Source organism: Pezoporus occidentalis, unplaced genomic scaffold, assembly GCF_034315485.1.
Source record: "Pezoporus occidentalis ecotype Australia unplaced genomic scaffold, CSIRO_AGI_Poc_V1 ctg236, whole genome shotgun sequence".
In the NCBI taxonomy this organism is placed as follows: Eukaryota; Metazoa; Chordata; class Aves; order Psittaciformes; family Psittacidae; genus Pezoporus; species Pezoporus occidentalis.
In genome coordinates, this window is record NW_026914244.1 from 800,444 (window position 1) to 820,250 (window position 19,807).

Consider the following 19,807-nt stretch of genomic DNA (forward strand, 5'->3'; position numbering starts at 1 on the left):
GTTCAGTACCAAGCAAGCCTCCAACCATGAGAATTATCTGTCCTTAAGCACACCCAATATCACTGGAATGAAGTCTAGTTCCAACTAAATTCTTCTTTCACTGATCCTTTAAACAGATGATGAATACTCTGTGAAGAAAAAGCATTACAGCACAAACATATTTTCCCCTCACAGTTAACACTTGTACCGCTGTGGAAGATCCAAATGCTGCGTGACACTTAAGATGAGCACATGGAGAATCTAATACCATGACTTGCAAAAACCCCAGGCTTTCTGTACAAGCAGTAACTAGTCAATAATGGAAACACTTGGAACCAGAATAAACTGGTTTTCCCCACAGGAGCTACTAATTCTGGGTGTCAAAAGGAAGAACTGGCTGGTCACACAATTATTGCTCAAGTCTTGGCAAGAAGAGTCCCATGTAGCACTTCAGAGCAAAGGAGGCAATTAAGTTGTTTATTAATAATAATGGAAACAAAATAAAAGGGATAAAGCAAACAGATACTTCTTTAAATAGAAAGTTTCTAATCATCTAGTGTTCTGTCAGGTTCCCCTTTTCTTCCTCTTTTCTCATTTTTATTTAGGCGTAGTTACAAAACCCCAGAGAGGATCGAGGGAAACGTGATAATTCAACATAAATTTGACACCTATGACAAAGTCTGAACAGCAAATATTTTATAAAGAAAAACCTCAAAACATATTTACAAATTCATACTTTGTAGTTCACTGAGAAATTCCTTGGGTACCCAGTGGCAGCTTATGCACATACACTACATTCCAAAAAGGCATTATCCAGTCAGAGTCACTCAGCATAAAATGAAGTTGAAAGACAGATTGTCTAAAAATAAGGCCAGTTTCATTCCTCATTTATGTACCTGATGACCAGAATTTTCTGGTACTTCTATGCTAATAAACAAAAAGAGTGGAAGAGCACCTGATCTCAAGAGCAAACTGCAAGTTTTATCCTTAGCAGGAGTTATTAAGAGTAGAAACTCACCTTTTTTGCCATCTTGTCTATTGCTAATTTTAAATGCTTGTATAAAACCAAACCCCCACACCTGTATTTGCAATATGATCATAAATAGGCAATAGTTTAAAAATGTAAGATATGATTACCTCAGCTTATCAAGCTATTTTGTACCCTGGGAAAAAAGTGAACAAAGCCCAAACACCTTCTTTGCCTGTCCCTCCCTCCCTCCCCATCTTTCCCCTTCCAAACCAGGAGAAGAAACCAAGTTAAACTCTGATGAATATTAGAACTGGCACCAACATTCATGCTAGTTGTCCTGATGTGCAACAGGAATTCCATTTACAACAGTCAGAAATATTCTTATGCACTAGCCCCAAAGAGTTCAGCTTCTGAAACCAGTTTATTTTGTTCTGTTAAAGAGCCCATCAGGTGTGACGTGGGCAGCGTCCACCAGGCGCAGGAATGTCCAACACCCTGCGGCGATCTTCGTATTCATCAGTGTCTGTGGAATCTTCGTCTTCATCCACTGCATATTCATTGTGATTTGTTTCCTACAACAAAACACATCCCGATTTAATTAACATCTTTTCCAGCTAGTCCTAAGGAAGCACTAACAACTGTGTAGAAAACTCTGGTCTGCATTATGGTGTCTATTAGAAGTACACATTGTGATCTTCATCCTAAATCCAGCTCCTAACAATGCTTAATTTGTCATAGAGATAATTCTGCCCAACTTCTTGACCATTAACTCACGAAATAATGAAGGCTGATGGCTATTTACTATGTACAATTATGTAAAGCCACAATTCAGTACCAGTTTTCTTGGCAGCTTATATTGTCTTCTATTAAAAGCAGTTTAAAAAGAAAGGGTCATTACTTGTAGAGCAAAAGAGAAAAGCAGTTATTTACAGCCCACTGAATGGAAGGAGGTTACAACTCCCATAAACAGAAGCATGAATTAAGAGATGCCATTATCTCTGCCCATGGCAGGAGGTTGGAACTAGGTGATCTTTCAAGTCTCTTCCAACCTAAACCAGTCTGTGATTCTATGATCTTGTTAGAATCATGACATCTCCTGGCACTTAACTCGTAGAGCTACTGGTAATGAGTGTCTCAAATCCCTGGAAAAACACAAGGAAGTGTACAAGTAGATGCCTACTCCTGAGGAAAGAGTGCTTGCAGAAAACTCCCAAGTTTTATCTGAATTAGTCTAAATGCCTATAGCAAAGGGAGAAATTATATAGTTAACCTGCAGTCTCCACACTGAAACTACATTATAATTAACAGCAAGCTAAATATCTTACTGATTCAAGAAGTCATTAAGTGACTTTATGAAATGCACTTTCAGTGACAACTAATGAGCATCATAGAGGCCGCTATAATTTTGTAGTTGCCATTAACTGAAACTCTTCTTGCTGAAGAAAGTAGATACATTCTTATGGCTAAAAGAGGCAAAAGCGGTCATACCGAAGTAGAATATTCAAAAGAACTGTGAAATCTAAACAGCTAATGCACTGCCATGTTTCTAAGTACAAATTAAGACCTTTGAAATACACCCTGAACAGACATACATCCACACACCCCTATCTATTTCTGGGTACCCCAAGAGGAGTTGTGTTCAGACACAGGACAACAGAACAGTCAGATTCTGCCTCTGTCAGGAACCCGCAGAGCCCCTCATCTCACTGATACAACCAGGTATCACACCAGAAAGAGGTGAGGACTTGAGGAAGAAGACCCAGAGCCATATACAGCATCCTATGAAAACCAGGGCTGAGGGTCCTGAATTCAACTGGTAGTATTCCATGTCAAAAGCAACAAAGCTATGTGACTTTACCAATGTACAAACTCCTACAGAGATTACTACAGTTGCTAGGCTTAACCGGCACGTGTTTTGGAGTTATCAGTATAAATACTGTTCAGTACTGTAATTTTTGTACTAGAAGTGTTTTCACAACTGCACCTCCACTTACCATTCGTGCTGTAGACACCTTGAATGTTGGACACACCATATGGAATCTAGGAATTGTGACATTGAAGAATTTGTCCTTGTAGTAGAGGCAATGAAAGGTGTAATAGCCCTCCATGTATCCGGATGTTGTGGAAAACGTAGTACAGCTGGTATATTCATAGACTTTCCCTGGGCTGATAATGGGAAACTCCCCTGTTGGTAAAATAATAGATCATGACAGTAAGGACTGAAGTAGAACTTGCACTCCACAACATATTCAGGCAGATCATTTTATATTCCAGTGGATGCATAAATGATTCTCAGCCATTATTGATGTTAAACTGTCTGAAGGGTGGTTAACTATCAGGATGTTCAGATATCCCTTGCAAAACTACTTTAAAGACAAAACAGAGGATACACCTCTCTTTCTTTCAAGCAACAAGCTGATTTTGATATAAACTGTGTAACTACTACCTTCTGTCGCTATAATGAGTAACTAGTAATGTAAATTCCCCAATATGTAAATACAGAGCACACCTAATGTACACCAAGTACACTAAATACAAAACCTCTCTCTCTATTGGGTTAGTAAGGCAATCTTTTACTTACCAACTACTCCAGGACCCTGAACTTCTTCTACATCACCTTTGGCATTTGTTATTTTCCAGTATCGACTGTCCAGCTGACAAGCCTTTTCAGGAAGAGCATCTTTGGACATTTCAATTCTAGAAGCCAAAATGCATACTTAATAGTTAGGTAACTACCTCTGTACAATTTAAGAAAGGCTTTAGTGTCCTTGGATCTAAGACTGGGCAAACAAAACCCCACGAAGTAGTGAAGATCCATCTCCATGCCTCTGCTTCGCTATCTGCTGTTATTTACCCCTTTCTACATCACAACAGATACTTGTAACTTCTTTCCCCCACCCATCACTGTACTTTACCAATTACTAACCTGACTGGTACTCTACATACCTGACCAGGTAATGATCTAGTATTTTCCTATTAGAAAGTGCAGCATGTTGTGCACATCTTGTTCATTTTAGAACAGTTTTGAATGCTTGGCATAAATTAGCATCAACCAATGCTTTGAACACTGCGTAAGTCCCTGTGTTATAAGAGTTAATTCAGTTGTTATTTTTACCTGATTCTGTAAGTGAAGAAATAATGTGGTGGATGTACAGAACTGAGTTCAGGTAGAAAAGATGTGGACACAGAAACAGTAATATCTTCAGTTGTAGCAACACATTCTTTATCATGGACGTACCTACAGAAAGGAAAATGTTAATGCTGCAAATTGCTCTGTACATTCAGTGCAGAAAACTACACATGTAAAGTGATTAAGTAATGTAACGAGAGCACTATGGGGCCGAGTAATACTTAACTCTCCATTTGGCAGTTAAATAGAAGACATATGTATGCAGCGTCTTCATGATGTGTACCTCCCCATCACCTAAACTCATACAGCTGTGGATCTCTTTGTACCTCCATTAATACTTGTATTAAGCTATGTGTATGATTTCCTCTGAAGTCAATGAAAATACACTTGTTTCATAAGGATGTGTCATCATGCTGTTTAAAAAACTCCCAAAACTAGAGACTCCTACAGCTTTTGCACCAGCTACTCATAACTACTTGGAAAAAGGTCAGCATTCTAAAAGAAGCACCAAAGCCTTGCAGAGAGATTGTAAATCCCAGTCACGATACCTGAAAATCTGGTCTCTGATGATAGGATAACCTCCAGTTACAACTTTGTTTACATAGGATGTAAACCATTCCAAGTAAGATGTACCTAGATGCCAAAGAAGAATATTCATCAGGACAGGCAAATTCACCACTAAGCAGATTACAATAAATACTTCAAGGAAAAAGTTTACAGCTTTGATTGTTGTTACAATAACATCTTGGTTTCGATGACTCAGTATTCCAGACCATCTACCAACAAAGACCATTTGGAGAAACTAACCAAGAACTAAAAGTTAAGGGTGCATACTCCAGAAATGACAGAGCAAACAAAGAATCTCTTAGCTGAGTATGTCACGTTATAATCATGGTCTTCAAATGCTGATGTGTCTCACCAGCTCCTTTTCTGCTCATGACTGTTCTGCTATGACTGGGAAAGCGGAGAAGTATAGAGGCCTATACTACTTGTGTAGCAATTTTCAGCTACTCTACTTGCAGAGGAATGCAAGCCTGCTGGTGGATTTACGGACTTAGGTTTGATAACCAAGTTTCCATACGAATAGTTTCTGAAAAACAAGCTAGCAAGTTGCAGTATTTCCTTCTCCTTAAAAACAGGGATAAGTCACAGACATCCTCCGCAGTCCTGTGACAAACCCAGAAGACTAAATCTGTGTGTTATTCTGAAGAAGCTGGGATTTTCATACACTTACAGCCATTGTCTGAGAACAGCCTTTCATACACCTACAGCTGTTCTTTAGGAACAGCTTGATTTCCAAGTAGACAGTCAAACTGTCACATTTAACTCTCAAGTTGGATTTAAGCTGAAGTACTAAGAAATCATTATTCTCACCTTCACTGATGTGTTATCAAGTGCTACCACTCCTGTTAGATTAAGTGTACTTACCGCTTCTTCCTTTGAGCAAGAGCTATGTGTACTGTCCTTTGATCTTTTGGAAGTCTAAGGAACTCCAGGTTTATTATCCTCCTTCCTACCACTAATCCACAAAATGCAAACCTTGTATAAATGAACTCTGAATGGAGGAAGTGGATGAATTTACCCCATCACCCTCAAAATTACAAGATAAATGCTGTATATGAAAATTCCCCTCTACCTTGCAGTAAGTCAAGATTGGAATACATTTAAATATGATGTCTGATCACCTCACCACTGACTCAATTCCATAAAAGCAACAGCCTTGAGCTGCAATACCAATATATCACCCTCAGGTGGAGTGAAGCAAGCATCCAAACTCTTGAGCTTTTGCTGTGTATTCCTTATGATGGTTCTAAAGTACACAATGCATCCTGCAATAAGTCCTTTGTAAAGCAGGTAAGAACGTTGACTACATCACACTCAAATCGGTTCATACTGATCATATCACTACTTAAAAAGGTTTCCTAAAGTTAGCTTGGTTCAGCATTTGACTACCTTCATCCCAAACCAGCACTGCCTAATGTGGTTGCTCACTGTAGTATCAGTACGTATATCCTCAGAAACATGCCAGGCTAAATTTTAAGTAGGGTGCCATTTATTACACATCTGTCTTCACACCGAGTGAAAGGAATTAATTTAGACATAGCCACAATTACCAGATTCCAGTAGATTACCAAAAAGAAATAATCAAACTGGTGCAGTCAGTGTACATGTCAGACAGATGAGCACAACAGATTATTACATAACCAAACAACAATCACGCAGTTTTCCCCTTCCCTCCTTTTGGGCACTGGACTAGATGACCTTTGAAGGTCCCTTCCAACCCAAACTATTCGACAATTCCTTTACCCTTTGAACAAAGCAATCAGGCAACTAAAACATCCAGAAAGGTTTTCTTCTATGTTAATATCTAAATAGATTTCCTTAAAGGACACGATGTTTTCAACTCCTAACATGGCTGCAAAAGCTACTGGTGAAAAAAAAAACAATCTTTCTGTCCACATGGGTGCTGCTTTTAACAGCTGCTTACATCACTCGCATGAGGGCTAACTTAAAGGTTCTCCTCCCCTTGTTAGACAGGTTAGTGCACTGAATGATTTGTACACAAGGCACACACAAGAACAAGCTTCATTAAAGAGAGCTTGCATATCAATTCAAGTAGGCACTGATGATTTTAAGCAGCTTAGAATCTTGCAAGTAACACAGAAAATTCAGCACTTGCTTTGCTCAAGTTGTACTGACAGGCATTTTCTAAACAGCACAGTTAAAACATTTTGCAGAGTATATTATTTAAAGGCTTACCTGTAATGAACATATCAATAGCAGATGGGTTGCGAGCCATTTGGTCCTAAAAGAGCAAGAAGTGTACGGATATATTAGAAGGAATGCATTAGACTTCTAAAGTTAAAATTCAACACCTGAATACAACATAGGAAACACTTTCCCTATATTCACTAAACAAAATCTGTCTGTTTACTACATCATTCTAAGTTTGAATACGTGACTGGGAGTATAAAACACACACGCTTGTCCCCATGAACGCTCATGTGATCACTGAATATACAGCCTGAACGTTCCATGAAGGCTCATGCATACAGAATCAGATTCAATGCATCATTCAAGAAATAAGGCTCCCCCAAATACTGCCTTTGAACAGAAGCACAGAACAGCTAAGGTTGGAAGAGAGCTCTCGGGATGACCAGTCTAATCCATCTGCTTGAGGCAGAGTTAGCTACAGGATGTTGCCCAGGATCATTCCCATCCCTGGAAGCGTTCAAGGCCAGGTTGGATGGGGCTTTAAGCAATGCAATCTACTGGAAAAGGGGGAGGGAGTCATCAGGGCATAAGGTAATGAGAGGGCTAAAAACTTGTTACATTTAATATCCTTAAGCTTCGCTAACAACAATACGCCTATCTTAAAATACCAGAATTATGAGGAATACTCAATTATATTCTACAAAGGAGCTGTTCAAAAGCAATCTGCTCTCTCACTAGAGTAAGTTTTCCTTAGAAACCAGGGTTATCATTTACTGTAGGAAGTTTACATTTAAAATATCTAGGGGAGGAGATATATACAGATGCTGATCTTCTTTAATGGAAGTTTTTCTTCCTTACAGAAACAGGGGCAAAAGGGTATATCTGCCATAGTGTGAACAAATTAAATTAGTACCTTCCAATAAGGACGAATGTATAGAAATTGTTATAGATATCAACAACTTCATGTAAATTTATTTCACTTATGTGCTTTGGTACTTGCCCTTGAGTTGCCATCTGGTTTTCATCACACTAACATGATTTTTCAGCATTCACTTTCTACAATGCAAAATACTTTAGGTATCTGATAACGTGTATAGGGACAGCAGCAGCCATTAGCAAAGTACATTCATGAGTATAAACACATGCTCCTTACAGGACACTGATAGAAGATCTCGTATTTATTTCGTCCCTCCACACTCTCCAGGGCCATGTATTGACTCAGGCCAGTGTGAATGCAGAAAGTAAGAGGAAGACACTGCTTCAGGCCTAGCCTCTGCTGAAAACCTCCAGCTGCTGTGTCGATATCCAGCAAGTCTTCAGAGCGGTAGTGGTTTGACAGTGCCATGCTTCCCATCAAACTGAACAGACAGCAACAAAAAAGGAATGATAAAGAGAAGATACCACTTACAAGGCAAAGACAGCTTTAAAGCTTTTCTAAGTACTGATTCTACGCATATGAGACTTAGATGAACTCCAAGTTTAACACCCAGGTACTGAACTAGGTTATTAGTTCACAGCATCAACCTCTGCAAAGGGAGGCTTGATGGCTTCAAGATAAACACCTCGTTGTATATATTTTAAACTGTGTTGGTGATTCCCATCATCTCTGCAACTGCTTTGAAGAAGTTGTTCACAGCCGATACAGCTTCCTATAGTAGCAGAATATATCCTATCTATATCTTAAGTTTTGTGCAAGTTCATTTCAATCCTATCAAAGCATCCATGACTTTTCAACCCACTGCAGTAACAGTCATTGATCAAAACTAATGAGCAAGGTTCTCTACGGTGTGGACAAAAGGCTGAGAAGTAAACTAGCTAAATAACCATTGAGTCAAAGAGATTATAATCTCAGTATAGAAAGTAAAGGCATAGAGACACAGGTAAACGGACATACAGGGAGAGAATGAGACAATATTCATCAGCAGGACATGGCAAGACCATCAAGTGTCTTTCTAATTTTTTTCCTCTCTAGCTTTTTCTAAGTATCGCAGCAAAGAATGGGTTTTGTTATCTGTTTGGTTTTGACAACAAGGAAGTGACATTGAAGACAGTAAAAGAAGCCTCTCACACACAAGAAAAGTAGTATTAATCTGAAATATAGCACAGAATAGGAACAAGGTGAGTACTGGAAACTAAATTTAACCTTGATATGAATGTTGGGCTAGATGCCAGCCAGGGTGAAAATAAACAAGCAATCTACATTCAATGTAATAAAGGGGCAGACAATGTCAGAATGGTAGAAAAGGGGTAACATGATCAAATTAATCAACTACAAGAACACACACTACAGCAGCGTGCTTAGCAGCAGGAGGAGTACACAAACCTGTCATATACACCTCCCCACCCATACTCTCTACTAATTTGCCTTTCACTGATGTTCTCAGATGTAAACTCCTGCAGATGCTGAAGCTTTTACTGGTGTTATGAAAGCAGTGACTCAGGTGCAAGCTGCCACACGTCAGTGTGATATAAGCTGATCCCATCCTGGGCAACAGGTTCCATTCCTCTTTTCCCTTACATAGCCTTGCTGGAATCAGCGTGTTGTGCAGTTTAAAGAGTGATGCTAACATGCAAACACAGAAAGCTGAAGCATTCAACAATGACAACTAGTCCCAAATCTTCTAGGCACATCATCACACTAGAGGCTTTGTGGGAGTGAAAAAGTAGGAGGAAGAGCAGGAAGCACACAAGCTGTATCTGAAGTCTATAGAACTAGGGCACCTATCTCCTCTCTAAAAAAAGGTTTCCCTGGAAAAGAAAGGGAACTAGAAGTCATCCTTATGGCTGCATAAAAATGTTCCACATATTCCTTCTGCACATTTGAATCACAGAATGATTTGGGTTGGAAAGTTCCTTAAGATCACCTAGCTCCAACCCCCTTGCCATGGGCAGGGACACCTTACGCTAAACCGTATCAACCAAGACTCTGTCCAATTTAGCTTTGAACACCGCCAGGGATGAAGCATTTACTACTTCGCTGGGCAACCCATTCCAGTGCCTCACCATCCTTACAGTAAAGAATTTCTTCTTTATATCTAACCTGAACTTCCCCTGTTTAAGTTTGAACCCGCTACCCCTTGTCCTATCACTGAAGTCCCTAATGAAGAGTCCCTCTCCAGCATCCCTGCAGGCCCCTTCAGATATTGGAAGGCTGCTCTGAGGTCTCCACGCAGCTTCTCTTCTCCAGGCTGAACAGCCCCAGCTTTCTCAGCCTGTCTCCATACAGGAGGTGCTCCAGCCCCTGATCATCCTCGTGGCCCTTCTCTAGATTGCTCCAACAGTTCCATGTCCTTCTTATGTTGAGGACACCAGAAATGCACACAGTGCTCCAAGGGGGGTCTTCATGAGAGCAGAATAGAGGGACAGGGTCACCTCCTTCAACCTCCTGGTCACAATCCTTCAACATACAACACTGGAATTGGAGAAAGCTGCACTTTCTTTACTTGTGAAGGTTTTGGTAAAGTAACATGAATGCACTGGCCCCTATAGACGCTGCAATGATTTGCTGTAGCTTTCAATCTTTAGCTAACACTAGCAGCATTTATCAGGTGCTGACCTGCTACCTCTGCCTATAGCTGCAAGATAGGAAACTATGTTTAGTTATTTACCTTCTAACCTTAACATAGGAGGAGTTTTCAATTGCTGAAACCTCATCAAATTGTATCAAATCTTCTACTGAGAAGACTTCATTAGCAGAACTGACATTTTGATTCTACTTGAAATGATTACCTGGTTTGAAAGCCATTCCCTAATCATTTTAATGAAAAGAGTGATTCCTGAACAGATCAAGAGGCCAATTTACTCATGTAATACAACAGAAAACTTTAGGAGAACAACTTGCAGCGGTACCATTGAAAATCCAAGAGTTGGAAGTTCTAGTTATTACCAAAAAAGAAACTAAATCAGGGCTCTCACTAGGAAAAAGGGCTGAAGTGCAAGAGTAATTTCAGCAAAACCACACTGTGTTTTCAGTTCCTCCCAAGACTGGAAGATAGCCAATTCTAGAAGCATCACTTCAAGCCATCACTCAGTTACATTTAAATGCTTGAGTTATCCTGTTCAGAAGACATTTTATATTGTTAATAAAGGAACTACCCAAGAAATAGAAAAGGAATTAATAACTTGGTATATAGTTTTTGCTCCTTACCCAGGAACAACGAGCTTCTGTCCATTATGAATACGAAAAGAACACCGATAGTCATCAGGGAGTTTGCAACCTATTTGTGCTTCCACAGCATCCAGATCTTCCTCCTGCACACTCTCTGTGTAAAAAAAAGAGACAGTAAGTGGCAGTTTTGGAGGGGAAATCTGCTGCTCCTACAAGATTCCTAAATGTAATGCTGCTCCACTGCTCTGTCCCCAGTGCCCAGTGTGCTCTTCCTGACACAGCTGGTATTAGAGGTTGCGTTAAGACCTCTCCTTCAAAATCTTATTTCACATAATTTCAATAGGGCTGCAGGGCTAAAAGTAAGGCAAAAACTTGCCACATTCTACACATAACAGCATGTTTTCAACTTCCAAAGAGAATGTTAAGTAGCCCCAGCAACCTTAACAGTATGGAAGGTATTTTATGTTATCACAAAAGGAATACTTATTTCCAAGTATTTTGCCATTTATGATTCAGAGAAAGTGAAGTAACAGACATACAAAAGCAAGATAAAGTCAGCTCAACTTTGGGATGCAGCTGTCTACTAGCATGGTCTCAAACATCTTCCATTGATTAAATTCATGCTAGTGGCCAGACTCACTAAAAATCAAGTATTTCCAATACCAAGCATAGAATTTTTAAAAGCTCTGATCAAACAAACACGGACTCAAGTCAATATTTGGTGACTTTATTATGAGCTAGGTGGCACAGAATGAATACGACATACGTTTGAAAGGAAGATGATTACTTAATACAGCACCGATCTCCATCTCATGAAATCTCTACAGGTCTGACTTAAGTAGAAAGTATTTACAAAGTGACATGAACCCTTTTCCCCCCAGTATTGTCAGTGAAACGCACACGTAGGATGAAAGCAGTACCATAGAATCACAGAATGGTTTGAGTTGGAAAGGACCTTAAGATCGTCCAGTTCCAACCCCCTGCCATAGGCAGGGACACCTCACACTAAACCATGTCACCCAAGGCTCTGTCCAACCTGGCCTTGAACACTGCCAGGGATGGAGCATTTACCACTTCTTTGGGCAACCTGTGCCAGTATGAAAGTTAACAACAGGCAACCTACTAGGTATTACACTGTACCTTTCAAAGAACCAATCATCCGAGGACACCTCTGTCCCAAGTATTTTTCCAGGTCATCCCAGGCTTTTTTCAATGTAGCGTAGTATTGGATGTATCTTCCCAGGTCAGAGTAGGTACTGATGAAGATGGCTTTCCAGCTCTGATTTCGTTGGCTTTTTTCCTCTCTAAGTGGATATGAAGAAAAGAAGCTAAAAAAACAGCCTAAAAAAGCTTAACTTCTATACCCAAGAAGTTATTTGGCAGCAGCAGTACGCATAATATTAAGCTAGGAACACTCTGAGCCACATGAAGCTACACGAACTCATTTAATTTTGGCATTTATTCAACAGCAACTTGGAACAGAATTAGGAAACATTCAGGGTATTTAGTACCAGGGGAAAAACAGTATTCCTTTAAATAGAGGGCTGCCTATTATTAAATCTTAGAACTGGTGACTGGCTAATTCACATCACATTTCACACATACAAAGACAAGGCTTGAAAAAAAAAAACCCACGTTTTTGATCTACTGCATTAGTCACAAACTCCTTTATTCACCCAATAAAGAAGGATTAAGGAGCAAACCAGAGAGTTAAATGAAAACTCTGGGCACTGATGTGGAAAGTCAATTTCTTAAGGAATTACTGAATATTCATTTCTCCCCACAGGTACAACAGAAGGCTATAGGAAGACAGGCTGCCAAAAATGTGCTAACATCTGACAAAGGATGCTTGACTCCAAACTGTAGCAGCCACATGTGGAGCACTGTGTCCAGTTCTATGGTCCCTACTACATGAAAGATATGGACGTACTGGAAAAAGTCCAATGCAGGGCCTCAAACGTGATTACAGAACTGAAAGAATTATTCTGCCTGAGAAAATTCAGGGGGATCTTATCAATGTGTACAATTACCTAATGGGAAGGAGTAAAGGTGGAGGCAGATTCTTCTCAGCAGCACTCATTGATAAGACACCGGACACAGTCCTGGACAACCTGATCTAGGTGACCCTGCATGAGCAGGGGAGTTGGACTAGAGGACCAAAAAGGTCTCTTCCAACCTCATCTGTTCTGTGATTCCAGTAATGACATAAGAATCCAGTTGTACCCCTAACATGGCCATCCAGATGTACCCCTCATAATTGCAGCACTCAGACTTTCTTTCATAGAATATATGGTGTCTGATAAGATTAAGTTGCCCTCTTAATGCCGAGGCTGAAGGAGAAGCTGTGCTTCTTCTCTATCCATCCATAAAGCTTTTTAACACTTGTACCTTCATGAAGCTTTTTTAGGAGATGAATATTTCTGATACCTCTAACCTTTCATCAGTTTGGTAAGAAGCTGGTGAATACCAATGCAGTCTTAAGAGTTACTAGAAGTAATGTGGACCAAAACAGATAGCACGGTAACATAAGCTTCATTTTAATAGAAAAAAGGCCTAAACCAACCACACTTACTCTGAAATAAGCCAGTATTTCTTGCAATGTCTTTTCCACAATGGATCATGGCTTGATAGCTGATTTAATCTTCGACTTAGATAGCAGCAACTATAAATATAAAATAATTTAAATTTATTACAAAAGATTAGCAAAATAAACAGGGATAAATAGTGACCAGTGTATTACACACTGCATTCTCATTAAACGAATGCAGAGGTCGAAAGTTAGTTAGCTGTCCTTTCTAGAGCTGTGCTTACAATGGTTAAGTCTCCATTATAGCTGTACCAGTTGTGAACTACTTTTCTCCATGCTTTGAGAACTGCCAGCAATTAAGCAATTCTGTAAAGCAGGTCACCCAGCAGGGCTGTGCAATCGTAAACACTGTGAAGGATTCCAGCGTGACTCCACTGCCCTGGCAGCAGGATTCCAGTAGCACAGCCTAGTCATGGTTTAAATTCCAACTGTAGGGTGGGCTGCATCAAAAGGAGTGTGAGCAGCAAGTCAAAAGAGATGATCCCGCCCTCTACTCTGCTCTCATGGGACCCCATATGCAGCACTGTGTGCAGCTCTGGTGTCCTCAATGTAAGAAGGACATGGAGCTGTTGGAACAAGTCCAGAGGCCATGAGGATGAAAAGGGGCTGAAACACCTCCTGTATGAAAACAGGCTGAGAACACTGGGGCTGTGGAGCCCAGAGAAGGGAAGCTGCTTGGAGACTTCAGAGCAGCTTCCACAGTGTGAAGGGGGCTACAATGATGCTGGAGAGGGACTCTTCGTCAGGGACTGTAGGGATAGGACAAGGGGGAATGGGTTCAAACTAAAACAGGGGAAGTTCAGGTTAGATTTAAGGAAGAAGTTCTTTACTGTGAGCATGTGAGGCACTGGAAAAGGTTGTCCAAAGAAGTGACAAATGCTCCATCCCTGGCAGTGTTCTAGGCCAGGCTGGACCAAGCCCTGAGTAACATGGTCTAGTGTGACGTGTCCCTGTGGTTCGAAGTGGATGATCTTAAGGTCCTTTCCAACCCTAACCATTCTGTGATTCTATGATTCTGGCTCTAGGCAAGGAGATAGCAAAAGCTAACCTATATTCCTGATTCCTAAATTGCTCTTTAAAAGCAGCAAGTGAGGTGCCATCAAATACAGTCTGTTCCCGTATTTACTTTTACGGTTATAAAGCCTTTCTGAAATGTACAACTTGCATCCACAGCAAGACATTTCAACCTATTTATATGAGTAAAAATGGGCAGCAGAGCATCAGCAACATGCAGAGCAGTAATATAGGGAATGATTCGGTTATTCAAAGATTCATAGAATTTAAAAGAGATTATTGCCTCACTCAGTCCAACCCGAACACCAGCCAATAAACCTTTTCACTTCTATGTTTGAGCTGAATTATCAGTTATGCTTTAAAGAAACACCCCAAAGATACGACCAATTTAGATGAGGCAACATCACTTCCTCTGGTAGTTTGTTCTAAGAGTTAGGCATATTTAATGGCTTTGATTAACATCTCAATACCCCAAATGAGGTTACCAAACTTAAGCTTCCAGTTACTGCTTTCTGGGATCTTGTCAGTGTGATTCAGAAACTGGGAAGTAAGATAGACCAACACTGCAAATGGACACAGTTACGTACCAAAATAAAGACACCTCTCATGCTTGTCTTTGACAAGTAAAATCAGCCAAAGTCCAGGGCTGGTCAAAATCTCCTGCACCAAAACTAAGGTGTTTTTCATACATGTAATTCATATTTAGCTGTTCAATCCTGCTCCCCCACACACACATTATAAGAAAGTGATAAACGCTCCATCCCTGGCAGTGTTCAAGGCCAGGCTGAACAGAGCCTTGGGTGACATGGTCTAGTGTGAGGTGTCCCTGCTTACGTCAGGGGGTTGGAACTGGATGATCTTTAGAACTTTCCAACCCAAACCATTCTATGATGCTATGAAATCTACTACACTGGTGATTATTGATGCTTCTGGTAGGAAAGAAGTCACCCACCGTGGCATCACAGTAACACATGTCTTCAACATGACACAGATGCAATTAAAGCCATTCTCAATAATTACATAAATATTTGGTCAATCATCAGCTTTTCTATCATTTAGGGCCACCACCAGCCTAACCAACCCATGGAACTGGTAATGTGTGTGATGGTCCGAGCATATATGTGTCACTAGAACAAATGTAAGCAACCTAGATTTGTCCTCAACTAACACAAACAGTCAGTTCTGCAAAACTGCCATTACCGACCTTTCAAATGAGAAGCCTACACAATATGTTATTGTCCTTGCACAGCAAAATCCATCTTACTTTGTTAAATACATAACACAAATAGGTAGTGTCTTCACCACACCATTAGGAACTACTACTAAATCATCTGTGCTGGACTTGTAACAGTTGTTCTAGTTTTGCTTACACTTAATGCGTTTTTTGCTGTTAGAACTCTCTCACATCTTTAGCTTTGTTGACTAGTATTTACAGGGGAAAGAAAAACCCCAAACAAACCCCATTTTGTTAATATTCTATTGCATTCATGCCTATACCTCCTTCTTTGATTAAGTGCTGTGCTTTCAATCGCTGCCAGTGCTTGTACTGCACTGAAAACACACACTCATCTTCACGCTATGACTCAACTCTAGAGCCATCCAGCAAAGCGTCCGAGAGCAACCTGCAACTTTCACTCATGTTTTTTTCTGCCTGAGAAGTCACCTTTTGTCCTTTCATTTGGTTTTTGCTCAAATCACTGAAGATACCTACCGGTAGAGACTGCCCTTTGTTTACCCAAGGGTATGCAACAGTTACGTGAGAGTTATTGACCCTGCAAATTCAGCTATGGGTTCATCTCTGAACTGTGATCTAGCTCCAGACAAAACCAACGTACAACCGGGGAGAGAACAGCCCGAACGTTGCCTTCTGCCACGAACCCCCAGAGAAGGCCGGTGTTCCGCACGGGAGCGGCGCTCTGCGGTCTGCCCTGCACTCGGCAGCTCTGCAGGACAAGCCAACCCGCCTTGCCCGCACTCACGGAGCGCCCTGAGCCCCTTCGCCCCGACCCTTAGCGATCCGCACACCCAGAAGTTGTGAGGCCCCGGGCTACCGGCAGCCCGCAGCCTTCACCCCACCTCCCACCGCCTTCCCCCGCCAGCTCCTCCCGCTGACCCCGCCGCAGGAGCCGGCCTCGGCTCCCCCGGCAAAGACACACTGGGCCCTCCCGCCTGCCCCCTCAGCTCCGCCGTGAGCGGGGCCCCGCTCCCCGCCCCGGCGCTGCCTCCGCACCCCCGCCGAGGCCCCGCTCCCCCACCCGCCGGGCAGCGCGGATCCGGCAGAGCCCCGGCCCCGGCCCGTACCTCATCAGATCCCGGTAATCGAGGAAGCTGAGGATGAGCAGCAGCGGGTCGGTCGGCAGCAGCTCCAGACTAAGCGCTGAGGGCTCCATGTCCAGGGGCGCCGCCATCTTGCGAGCCGTCCCACGGCTGCGCCGCTCCGTTCTCAGCGGCCGGGGCGCCGGGAGAAGACGCGGAGGGAGGGGAGTCCCGCAGCGCCCCCTGCTGGCGGCTCCTCCCCGCCCTCCGCGGCTCCTCCTGCGGGCGGCCGCCTCTCAGCGCAGCGTTGCGGCTCACCTCAGTCCTCACCGTGGGGTCGGGTACTGGGGTAGGCACCGTCCCCTGTGCAGCAGCCATATCCAACCCCCTGTGCCATCTCGGTGGTTAAGCTTGTCCCGCAGCGATGTTACCTCAGGTGGAGACCATGAGGTGGAAGCCTCATGGCGGGAGAGGAGCTCCGTGCCTTGGGGAGTGCAGGCCACTCGGCCTTGATCCTCTGCTCTGGAACACCACAGGCTTGGCTGGTGTATGGCCATCTGTGAGCCCTGCGCAGATGTCCCCCTTACCCTAAAGCGTTCCAGATGGCGTGGATTGGCAACTGCCCTGAGCCCATCTGGTCAATGGTTCAGGCAGGCTGGGGCTTGGGTGTGAAGCTATGCTTTGGTTTTAAAGACTATTAAGAGATCAAGCTTCTTAATATACTTTCTGCGTAACTTAAAGCCTGAATTACCTTGAACAATTAAAACACATCTGGAATTTTTGAAATAAGATAATTCAGTGGGTGAACAGGAAGTGAAATAATCAAGATTTAAGAGCAAAGTAGAAAGTAACAGAAGGAAATAGAGCAGGAATAGAAAGGCATCTTCATGAGTTTGCTGAGGAAGCAGAAAATGCATACAAATCTGTGAAGTTACCAGATTTGATAATCACATATCACAATGACCATTTTCCAGTCAAAAAAGGGGTGATGTGGAATGCTGCCATTCAAAAGGGCAAAACTGCTCTTAAATCTTTAACTACACCTGCGCAAAATGGCCAGCGAGCATAAACGCCTCCAAATCTTCACGCCACCAACATAATAATGGGATTAAAGAGTGGGGAATCATCATGGACAGTGCGTGCCAAGAGTGGGGAATCATCATGGACAGTGCGTGCCAAGAGTGGGGAACCATCATGGACAGTGTGTGCCAAGAGTGGGGATTCATCATGGACAGTGTGTGCCAAGAGTGGGGAGCCATCATGGACAGTGTGTGCCAAGAGTGGGGAGCCATCATGGACAGTGTGTGCCAAGAGTGGGGAGCCATCATGGACAGTGTGTGCCAAGAGTGGGGAATCATCATGGACAGTGTGTGCCAAGAGTGGGGAGCCATCATGGACAAGTGTGTGCCAAGAGTGGGGAGCCATCATGGACAGTGTGTGCCAAGAGTGGGGAACCATCATGGACAGTGTGTGCCAAGAGTGGGGAATCATCATGGACACTGCGTGCCAAGAGTGGGGAATCATCATGGACAGTGTGTGCCAAGACAGTGTGTGCCAGGCTATGGAAAAAGAGCTGAATGCTTCTGAAGACCTGGAAAGATGAGAAACAAGGTAAAGACCTTCACCGTGAGAGCGTGGGTTTGGCAGGGACTATCAATGGCAGTAACTGGTGTGCACGTGTGTTCAAGGTGAGCACGTACTGGCAAGGCATTAAGTTACTATGGTTTGTGAAGCGCTGCTGGTGCTCTGAAGCACAGCACTTGCATGCTCATTCTTACCTACTAGCCTTCCAAAATCAGTGTATTAGCTGAAACTGGAAAGTAGGTTCACATTTCCGCCAACATTAACGTGTCAGGGAGTGGATGAGGATGGCTCTTTGTTGCTCTTTTGAAACTTAGCAGGCAGTCTATACAGCAGTCAGTGATTGCACTGCGTGGAAATGTACACAGTGTGATTGCGCTGTGGGGAAATGTATACTTGGGAGCTTAGGCAGTGGTGAGGATGGAAATGGAGTTGGCCTATAATTCTGTAGGAGTTAGTAGTAAAAATTACTTAGCTATGCTGGTTAGCTAGCTCCTCAGGGCTGCATTGAAGAGCTGTCATTGTACTTTCCTAATGTATAGCCTAACAATTGCAAAGAACACATAGTAAAAGGGACCTGTCAGTTCCTGAAGCTGAAAAAAAATGCACAAAAAAAAACAAATAAAAAAGTCCCCCAAACTCTAAAAGCAAAGATAAACCCACTTAAAATGGAAGCATTTAAGGGGTTTACCCACTCCAGGCTTTGCATTCTCCATCAACTAAGTGACAGGTGCACAAACTATGGGTGCAGGTAAGTTATGGTGGCATTTTTCCAGCTCTGTCTAGACATAAAGGTTCTTTCCCACTTTAATAACAGAGCCTAGTTTTTCTTCCATTATCACCAGTCATAGAGCCCAAATGGCTAAATATATCAGAGGTATTCCTCAGGCTGAAAATTTATCAGATTGCTTTGTGCATCCCATGTTTAATCTTCGAAAGATGATGAGGGGTTTAGATTCCTTCCTTTATTTTCACTTATTGAAAATCTGCTGAAATGGCACACAAGGGATCTTTGCCACTGGGTACCGAGTGTCTCTTGAAATTCAGCTAATGTGCTAAGATTTTTGGGCAGGGGGTGATCCACATTTCACAACATCAGCTTCTTAGTGCTCTAAATGGACAATAATAAATGGGCAAAAGTGAGACTTTGAGGGGAATAGACAGCTTGGGGAATTGATTGAAAGAAAGAAGCTGAGGTCCAGAAAATTTCTGTTGTTATTATACTATTATTATTGGGTTTGTTCTTTACTGTAGCAAAGATGCAATAAGGTCAGGGCCTCATAGGAACAAGCAGACAATGACCTTTACTTGGAAATCTGATCATCTGAAATTAACCAGCACACACTGAGTGGCTGTAATAAAGAGCATGAAAGGAGTAAGGTAAGAAAATTAAAACTAGGAGCTGTAGGATCATGCAGTGATTCCAATGAATCACATAAACATAAGGAGAGTTCATCAGCCCTTAAA

At 42.2% G+C, this 19,807-nt stretch overlaps 1 protein-coding gene across 1 annotated transcript; it reads right to left on the bottom strand.

Moving 5' to 3' along the window:
* Positions 1-428: 428 nt before the first annotated feature.
* On the bottom strand, positions 429-16,964 carry FBXO3 (F-box protein 3). Its single transcript, XM_062621938.1, has 11 exons — positions 16,805-16,964; positions 13,475-13,564; positions 12,043-12,206; positions 10,942-11,056; positions 7,948-8,152; positions 6,840-6,885; positions 4,628-4,712; positions 4,065-4,187; positions 3,531-3,646; positions 2,944-3,134; positions 429-1,521 (listed from the first exon to the last, which is right to left on the bottom strand). Exons 1-11 carry the CDS (start codon positions 16,909-16,911, stop codon positions 1,396-1,398), a joined length of 1,368 nt encoding a protein of 455 aa, XP_062477922.1. The 5' UTR covers positions 16,912-16,964; the 3' UTR covers positions 429-1,395.
* Positions 16,965-19,807: the final 2,843 nt, after the last annotated feature.

Coding starts and splice junctions, on each gene's coding strand:
- FBXO3 (XM_062621938.1), bottom strand. CDS start 16,911: ATGGCGGCGCCCCTGGACATGGAGCCCTCAGCGCTTAGTCTGGAGCTG. Junction 4,713..6,839: donor TATTGATATGTTCATTACAG/GTAAGCCTTTAA, acceptor TTTGGCATCTAG/GTACATCTTACTTGGAATGG. Junction 3,135..3,530: donor TCAGGGTCCTGGAGTAGTTG/GTAAGTAAAAGA, acceptor TTTTACCAACAG/GGGAGTTTCCCATTATCAGC.